At 47.7% G+C, this 9680-nt stretch overlaps 1 protein-coding gene across 2 annotated transcripts in view; it reads left to right on the top strand.

The window, feature by feature from the left end:
* The window catches only part of DPYSL3 (dihydropyrimidinase like 3), a 116802-nt gene extending 107122 nt beyond the window's left edge, over positions 1-9680 (top strand). For both annotated transcript variants that reach the window (XM_040239765.1, XM_040239766.1), the window contains exons 12-14: positions 1280-1459; positions 5018-5180; positions 6469-9680. In XM_040239765.1, the coding sequence (XP_040095699.1) occupies positions 1280-1459; positions 5018-5180; positions 6469-6557 (432 nt within the window). In that variant the 3' untranslated portion in view covers positions 6558-9680. The remainder of the gene's footprint in view (positions 1-1279; positions 1460-5017; positions 5181-6468) is intronic.

Consider the following 9680-nt stretch of genomic DNA (forward strand, 5'->3'; position numbering starts at 1 on the left):
AGGGATATAAAAGCTCAGCAGTTGATTTCTCACTTCTGCTTTGCAAAATGGGTGGGCAAAGAAGAGGGGCTCTGCCCGTCACAGTCACTCAGGGCAGGGGCCTGTATAGGCACCCTCTCTACCTGCGCTATGTGACTGCTGAGCCCGGGGACCAGGACGTGGCCCTGAAAGCTTTCTCAAGACATTACTTCCTCTCCCCCAGCACTGGCCAAAGCCAGGCCTGTGGGCATACCTCACTCCAGGAGGGCCAGCAGTGCAACAATACCTGGTGCCCAGAAGGAGAAAGCACAGGAAAAAAATCAGTCAACAGCTCTGATAACTTCCCCGTGAGGAATTTCATGTGAAAGATAATAAAGCCTAGTACCCTTGTGGCTCAGTGGATAAGAATCCTCTTGTAATGGAGAAGATGTGGGTTTGATCCCTGGGTCAGGAAGATTCCCCTGGAGAAGGAAATGGCAACCCACTCCAGTATTCTTGCCTGGAGAATCCCTTGGACAGAGGAGCCTGGTGGGGCTGCAGTCCATGGGGTTGCAAGAGACAGACGTGACATACCACCACCACCTGACAGAACGGGGCATAAAAATATTTGTTAGGAAAATGTATTTCCAAGCACTTACGTTTCAGGCACTGTGTTTTTAATTTGTTGATTTTTTGTAACACTTGTCCAGATGTCGCTCTTATTATCCCCACTTTTTAGATAAGGAAGGAGAGATGGAGAGAGATTAAATAATGCAGCAAGTAAATGTAAAGCTAGGATTCAAACCCAGATAACTTGACTCCAAACTGATATCCTTAACCACTTTGCAACAGTGCCTTGCACTTACTGAATAAATGAGGAAGGTAGGGGGAAAGCCCATTTTGGGTGGTAGTGGCCTTTGCTTAAACATTGTGTCAAATCACATTATTGAATTTTGAGCTAGTAGGGACATAAGTGTTGTATAACCCATCCACCCAGTACAAGACACCATATACACCATTGCCGCCAGTTACTCACCTTCTCTTTGAACACTGCCAGTGACAAAAATTTACTTCCATGCGAGGACCCTAAAAAAGACTGGATGCTTCTCTTTACCAGGAAGCCCACTGTTAGCAAGCATTTGTCTCCTGGGGTCTCGCTCACTGAAAGGTTGCGGACAGTTTGTAAGCTGTTCCCAGCTTACCTGTTGAATCAGTTTCTAGGGATGCTAAAGGCGGGATCCCAAGCCCAGGAGAACTGTGTTTCTCTTTCTCTCCCCACTATACCCATAATCAAAACTTCGTCCCTCACCCCTGTCTCTAGGCTGCAGAGTACAACATCTTTGAAGGCATGGAGCTGCGTGGGGCTCCTCTGGTGGTTATCTGCCAGGGCAAGATCATGCTGGAAGATGGCAACCTGCACGTGACCCAGGGGGCTGGCCGCTTCATCCCCTGCAGCCCCTTCTCGGACTACGTCTACAAGCGCATTAAAGCCCGGAGGAAGGTGAGAAGCAGGTGGAGCCCAGAGGTGGGGGGAAAGGGCTCTGTGACTCATTCCGCACAGGTGTAGGAACCACTAGATGGGGAGGGGTTTGTGTGCCCTGCTGCTGCTAAGTCGCTTCAGTCGTGTCCGACTCTGTGCGACCCCACAGATGGAAGCCCACCAGGCTCCCCCTTCCCTAGAATTCTCCAGGCAAGAGCACTGGAGTAGGTTGCCATTTCCTTCTCCAATGCATGAAAGTGAAAAGTGAAAGGGAAGTCGCTCAATCATGTCTGACTCTCAGCGACCCCATGGACTGCAGCCTACCAGGCTCTGCCATCCATGGAATTTTCCAGGCAAGAGCACTGGAGTGGGGTGCCATTGCCTTCTCCGCTGTGTGCTCTAGATCCTCCCAAAGAGATTCACAGCAAAGGTCTCTTCTCAAAGGACAACTGTACAGATTTAATGGACTGAAATCCATTTTGTAAAAGGGGGTTTCAAAAACTTTTTTAGCTAAAGAAAGCTTTTTTCCAACGATTTCTCCTCATCTTTAGAGTGCTTTTTCTCAAAGTAGTATTGAAATATTTTAATAATTCAAAATAATTCTGTATATATTTTTAAGAAATAATTTACTCTTTAAGGCTTACAACAAGAACCAGCAGACCACGCCCACCCCTGTGTGTCCCATCTTGTATCTACCTGGTGTCGAACCATCCATCGGGACAAATGTTTATAACTCTTTTAGCAAGTTCTGTAGTTCAAATAAAATCTTATGTACACCCCTGATTTCACAGATAAATAGGTAGGTAGATACACATACAATAGGTAGGCAGATACACTCACGTGTACATGTTTATGTATGTGTCTACCTGCCCCCCTACCTCCCTACACATCACAGACAGGGTAGTTCTGGCTGATGGAGGGATGAGGCCCAGAACTCTGTTCGGCTCCCTGTCCTATCCCCGCACCATTCTCCAGGTCACCTTCCTGTAGGGAAGCCTTAGGGCTCTGGGATTGTGAAATCTGAGCCCTAGTCCTGAGGACCTTGCCTTATAAAAGGGATAAAGTCATCTGTGCACACGGTGTGTGTGTATGGGGGGAAGATGGTGGGGGGAGGCAGGAGGCAGGGGGTTCACTTTGTAAATCAGTGTGGGCCAGGCTGGACCCAAACTCACTTCCATGCCTGGACCCATGCAGGGGTCTTCAACCTACCTGCAGAGCACATGGCCTGGGAAACAGGCTCTGAGAGGGAGGTTGGGTATTGCTTTCGGTTCACACCTTGTGACACAGCGTAAACAAAGCAGGACAGGACAGAGGGATGCCGGAATGCAGTTACAAGCAAGGCCTCAGCTGGACCGGTCTTGAAAGGGATCTGGGCCTCATAATCACTCCCTTTGCTCCCTCACCTTCCCACCCCGGCCCCAGCCAGAGGGTGAGGCGTTGGGCCAACGGCTCTCTTCATCTGAGGGCAGTTGGGTGCGAGTCCAGTGAGACCTTCCTGTTGCCAGCACCCCCAGCAGCTGCCAGAACGTGGGGTGGGGCTTGGGGACAGGAAGTGAGTACCCTTCGTGATATCATTAGAGAGATGTCCCGCCCGACTCCTAGAGGCCAGTTAGTACAGTAATCGGTCATCTAGCCTTGTGTGGATGTTTGCAGCACCAGGGGCCTCCCCATCTCATGAGGCAGCTGGCCAGCCTTGTCTGTAAGAACCGATTTCTTTTTTTTCCTGTTTTTATTTTTACATGTAATGTTTTATTGGAAGGTGAACCAATAATCCAACCGGTTATAAAAGCAAAAGTAGAGGATTCTAGAATGATAGAGATATAAGCATATATTAAAATAAATAAAACAGAATTCTGAGAAGCTAGCTACTTCTGTGTAGATAGCCCCAGCATGATATTAGTTGTCCAGTTATTAAGCTCAGATTTGGGGAGTTCCTTCTAGTTTCAGACACAGAGTTACTGAGGCAGTCACTGAGTAGAAGCCAGAGAGAATCCATTTTGTCCAGAGCCCCACGGGTGGCAGCAGCCTTATCTGTAGCCTCCATAGGAGCCTGCTGGGCTCAAGTCTGCCTCCCTGAAGTTCACTTCTGCTCCAGGCACCTGCAGAGAATGAGCTGAACCCACCTCTGAGCATCTCTGTGTTCCCAAAGTCATCTGCTCTTCATTCTAAATATCCCTGCAGCCTTTCACTATTCATTAATGATAGTGCTCTCAGTCCCTTTCCCATCCTTCTCTATGAGTGATCGTTTTGAAGGTAGGTAACATGGAGTAGAATTCTATAGTCCATTTCTGGCCTAACAGAAAAGAGAAAGACACTCAAACATCCTATATATCAGTTTTGTATTTCCATGAAAATGACTTTGCCTCTGAACCCCAAGAAATGTTGATGAAATACAGTTATTGGTCAAGGTTTTGAAGGAGTACAGATGTAGTCATCCTCTTACCGGAATCCTGAGCTTCTGCAGATTTGATGAGCTTTGCCTCTGCACTGCACCTGAGTCACAGACGGCTCTGTGTGGCTTCCTTGGAGTCTTACAGTGGGCCGTCCTGTGCCGTCAGGCTCTCTGGAGGCCTGTCCTCGTTGCCTCACCTCTGGCCAATGATAAGAAATAGGTAAAGGTTGCATGCTGGCTGTTATGGTGCCTTGGGTGGTCTTGCAGTGTTTGCATAATAGACTGTGAGCGCCTTTGGGGGAGGCACTCCGTTTCCTGTGAGACCATGAGCCCTCATCACACCATGCCTGGCACAGAGCCTGCAGTTGGGTGGTGGTGCTGGTGGGCTCCATGGTCCCAGGCCAAGCGCACAGCCACAGCCAGAGGCCAGTGGGTCAGACCCCGTAAGCTGCTGCTTCTGATCTGTGCTGAGGCGCATGAGGATGAAGCCCCCACGGGGACACATCCCTGCTAGCAAGGACCTCACCTCAAACGGCTTCCCTTCCCACCCGCTCTGCTCCGCCACCCAGGTGGTTCTTCTGTTCATTAATGTTCGCACTGTCGGTTTCCTCTGCTGAGAAGTCTGCCATCGGGCGCCACTCTGCCTCCCCAGCCTCCTCCTTTTATAAGGTCCCACACAAGCACAAGCACCTTTGAACCTTCAGCTAGAATCTTAGCTAGAAGCGGCCTTCACCCACCACCTCCGTGGTCACTCTATCACAACACCCACTTTGTTTTATATTGCTTCTCTTTTCCTTAAAATAACCTTTTAATTTTTCCCCAGTTTCATTGAGATATCATTGACATGAAGCACCAACATAAGTTTGAGGTGTACAGCATAATGATTTGACTTACATGGAATGATTCCCACCCTAAGTTTAGTGAACACCATCATCTCATATAGGTACAAAGGAATAGAAAAAACAGTTTCCTCTCTTAGGATTTACATTCTTAACAACTTTGATTTTTAATGGACAGCAGTGTTAAATACCTTTATCATGTTTTACACTGCGTGCCTAGTATTGGAAAATAATATGATTATTTTCTAGCTCTCACCACACACACTTGATTCACTACCTCATCTGTGCTGCCTGGAACAGACCCTTGTCTGTTGAGAGACTAAAGGGTGCCTTCTCTCTCTGCTGCAGATGGCGGACCTGCATGCCGTGCCAAGGGGCATGTATGATGGGCCGGTGTTCGACCTGACCACCACGCCCAAGGCGGGCACTCCCGCCGGCTCCACCCGGGGCTCTCCCACGCGGCCCAACCCGCCGGTGAGGAACCTGCATCAGTCCGGATTTAGCCTGTCAGGTGAGTCGGATCAAGTTGATGGTTTGCTGAGCCAAAGAGAAGTCCTGGCAGGAAAGGAAGCCAAGGTTCAGCCAGATAGAACACCAGGATTAAAAGATGACCAGTTCTGCTTAAAGAGCACACCTGCTGGGGGCGGGGCGAGGGCGGAGCGAGGACCGGGCGAGGGCGGGGCCAGACGGCTTGGTTTCCTAATGAACTGGGTATGACTTTCTGCCTTAGATAGGGTGAGCTCCGCAGTATATTTTGTTTCCATTGCCCAGGTTAATAGATAATTTTTATGCTCAAATTGCAATAGCTTCTTCCAGCCTAGGATTTTATTTATCTTCTCCCTTTCCTTGTCATAATAATAATGCTAGTAACAGCTACCACTAACTGAACATTTACCATGGCTTAGCTATATCATGAAACTTTAAGAACTCTCTGATATTCTTAGAAAATGTTCAGCTGCTCCATAACCAGTAGTGTAGATAACCAGTAAGTGTAGATTTGCATCTCTCTGATGAAAACTTTCAAGTGAGGGAAGTGAGATAATAAGAGAAAGACACATGTAAAGGGACAATAATTGTGTGGGGAAGAAGAGGGAGAAATGGATAAACAGGGAGGAAAAGATATAAGGGGAGCAGGGGGCAGAGGAGAGGAAGACAGGAAAAATGCTAAAACTTGAGGTGACAGTATCAGAGATCGCATATACTAGTTGCCTGAAATTTTTCAGTGTTTTTGCTATGTTTCATTGCTCCCTGACTACTGTCATGCCTAAGCTTTTTTTTTTTTTTTGGCTACTTTCTGAAAAGGAGTGCGTATCAGTGTTTCATTTTAGCTGTATCCCCAGGTCAGACCATCACCACTCCAAGTTGTGAGACCCCCCACAGGCAAGTTGCCTGATCTTATACAGCCTCAGTCACCTCTTCTGTAAAATGGGGTAATAACAGTACTCCTTTCCAGGATGGTGATGAGGACTGAATGAGATGATCTGAGAAGCACTTCAGAGTTGCTTATCACAGTGCACATGAGCAGCTGTTTTTCATATCACTCCTGTTGTTCTTTTTGCTGTCACTGTTATGATGCAGAGGGTCTGACGAAATCCAATAAGAATCTGGCTTCTCCTGCAAAGGGTTGTTTTCAGGAGAGTGGGTATGGAAAGTCTGGACTACCCGACAGACTGAAATTGAAGTTTCTTGGGAGATAAGGAGGACATTTAATATCTTACGCTCTACAAATTAATCCAGTTTCTCTTTTGTCCACACCCCACCTCCCTTTTTATTCCCTGGGAATTTCTTGTCACCTGCAGGCACCCAAGTGGATGAGGGGGTCCGCTCGGCCAGCAAGCGCATCGTAGCGCCCCCTGGAGGGCGTTCTAACATCACATCCCTGAGTTAAGCGACCCCTCCCCCAAAGAGAGGGGCAGAAGCAAGAAGAGATTCTTTTGAAGCCAAAATGGTACACCAATATTTAAGAAGGAAAGCGAATCCAAACAGTTTCGATCTAAAGAATCAATAAGCCTCAAGCCTTATGTTCTCCAATGTTAACGCTCGCTTGCCTAGCTTTACGAATATTGCTTTGATTTCTGTTGATGCATAGCCTGGATTTGTTTGACGCCCCTCCCCCATTTACATGCATGCAATCGGGCCACTAAGGCAAAGCGTCTGCTATATAGTGTTGAGAGCGTGTGTAGTGCTGCATCTAACGACAAGGGGACAGAAAAGCGGGGACGGCAGGAAAATGAACAAAAGGGACGCCAGTTAATTGGGGTGAGTGGGTGGTGGGAACCCAGAGCAAGCGGAGGGTTCAGAGGGGCTGGGGTAGGGTGTGGACGGGGGAGGCGGGTGGGTGAGCATAGGGGGTCTTGTGTATTGTGTTGATGAAGTATGTTAATTTCCACGAAAGATGGCCGCTCGGGGCAGCCGGTACTCCACCACCGGCCCCTGAGGTCCGCAGACAAGGAAGGCGATCTTCGAGTTCGGGACTCTGTCATGTCCTCTCCTAGTAGATTTTATCCCTTGGAACATTTTATTAGAACACCAAAACCCAACCATTGCTTCCACCTTTTTGGTCGTGCCAGTGTATGGTCGGGCCTCTTTCTCAGTGTTGCTTTCAAATTCTTCTCTTTCCTGGACTGGGAACCAGGAGGAGAGAGAAGCAATGACCTTTCTCTTCCTCTTGCCCTCCCTGCCTCTTTGGTGCTCTTAAAAGGCAGCAGCTGGGAGCACAGCGCCGGCCCGGGGGGTAGGGCTGCCGCACTTAAGTAACGCCTCCCTCTAAACACCTGGCAATCACCTCTCTAGCTCATTAAATGGAGACACGCAGGTGGCGTCTCAAGTTAGGCCTGGAGCTGAGATGGACTTCCCTTGCCAGGGGTGAGTGATTCTCTTGCTCTCCTAAGATCCAGGCACATCTTTTATTGAATATGATTTTTTGTTATTGTTGGAAATTTGTTTTCTTAGATGTTCCCCAACTTTTATTACTAACAGAATCTCGGCTTATACAAGAGGCAGCAGAGTCGTGAGAAAGGCAGTCTGAAGCAAAAGGAACACGTTCTGTTGCCGTGGTTCTGTTTGTCAGTTCTGAACCATCTCTCGCCTTTTCCCCTAGCATATCCCGTGGGGGAACTTTTTGTTTCAGTACCAGTGTCTCCCAGTGAGTGGAAGTGACATGACACGTAAAGGAAACTAGCCTAGTGTTAGCATCAGCCTTGTCGGTCAGACCTGAATGTCCAATTCCCTATCGTTCCACTTCTGAAAATTCAGTTTTAGAGCAAGTTTGGTGATCCCGCTGAGGTCCATATTGCAGTGAAAACATGTTCAACCCAGTATCAGACTTCTGTGCTTAGGGGATCCAGCTGGTAGGTCCTGCAACCCCGTGAACTAAGTACTTTCAAGAAAAGAGCAAACACCTTTCAAGTGCTTAGGAGAAGCCATTATCTCTGCAGGTTTTAGTAAGTTGAAGACCAGAGAAGAGGGGGTACATGGCTAAAAAGGAGTTTGGAAATAGCCAAGAAAGAGGATTTCCCTATCAGTGTACTTTTCTGTTCTAATTGTGAAAAAGATTATTTCCTTTCATAAAAGGAGTCTTGCTGTTTTTAAGGCTTGTTTCATGGTGCCTTTATCTTAAGGGAAACTTAAGCGAAGGGGAGGTTGCCGCTCTTGATTTATATACTCAGAGATTTGGGGGCCTTTGGTAGAACTCAGAATGACAGTTTTGCAGGCAGAGGGAGCTAGTCAGATCAGAAGCTTTCATATATACCTCATTGGCTGGGCTGTGTTTTAAGGTACATTGCAGTACCAGCCACAACCACCAGATGGAGGAAAAGACACATAAATGACTAGTCCAGGCACCCTCTTGTGTGCGTCTGCCGCTCTTACCTAATCCCTCAGTCCAGCTCAGCCTCCCTACGACCTCTGTGCTTTGAAAACTAAATCTTTCATGGCCAAATTGGCTGCGTTTAGGACTTGTGAATGAAACACTGAGCCAAAACTTTATATTCTGCTCAAGTTTGGTTTTTTTTTCTTTTCTTTCTTTTTTTTTTTTTTTTTTGGCTGAAGGAACAAACCCCTATATGCATTCACAATGGGCAACTTAACTCTCCCTGTCTTCATTTACTATTAGTAACTTTCCAAGCACAGAAATTTCTGAGAAATACAAGAAAACTCCCAGTATATTGTTAACGTTGAGTTCTGGTTCCTTGTAACTTAAGTTAAAATTTGTATTCGAATGTGCCCTAATCCATGAGACCCATCAAAGAGCCCTGTCCAAAGGGTTTAGGAAGAGAACATGGCGGCCCTCCCAGAATTCCCTGGCATCTCATCCGAGGGTGGGAGGGCATGCTGGGTCATCCGTCTCCTCCAAGCTTTCGTTGGCTGTCCCATCTCTTGGCCTGGCCCCTCTCTAAGAGGGGATGGCAATTATCTGTGCTTCTCTCTGGGATGGCCGCCATCTTTGGTAATTGAGAAGGTATTAGATAAATCAGCTACCCCCTCTAGAGATATTTCCTCTAAGTTTTCTAAAGAGAGCAGGGCTGTAGTTATCCCCAAAGTGCGTTTCCTCAAAGTCCAGTCATCCTCTGGCCTTTTCCTTTGTGACTCCACACAGAGAGTCATGTTCTGCCCCCAAAGGCGTCCATTCCAAGCCTGGACTTGGGCCCCCCCCCCGTGAGAAATCGTCCCAACAGCTTCTTGGCCCAAGCTTCCCAGACCTCCTCCCCTGGAACCTCCAGCTCGAGTCCCAGTGTACACGTGGGCTGTCCCAGGCAGCCAGCATCCCTTGTCAGTTCCCTCTTTGGAAGTGGTGTGTGGGTGTTCAGTTCTGTGTCTGGTGACTATGGACAGACAGTGACTCTCCCTGTGACCTGTGGTAGCTGTGAAGCAGCTCTGGAACGCCGAGAGCTGTTTGCTTTGAACTGTAAAGAAAACTGTGTTTTGAGTTTAGCTGAGATTAAGCAGAAAAAAAAGTTCATCAAGTGACTGTTAATGTAAACCTGGTTATTAAAATAACTCTGAAACCACA

Source organism: Oryx dammah, unplaced genomic scaffold (genome assembly GCF_014754425.2).
Source record: "Oryx dammah isolate SB20612 unplaced genomic scaffold, SCBI_Odam_1.1 HiC_scaffold_5, whole genome shotgun sequence".
Taxonomy (NCBI): domain Eukaryota; kingdom Metazoa; phylum Chordata; class Mammalia; order Artiodactyla; family Bovidae; genus Oryx; species Oryx dammah.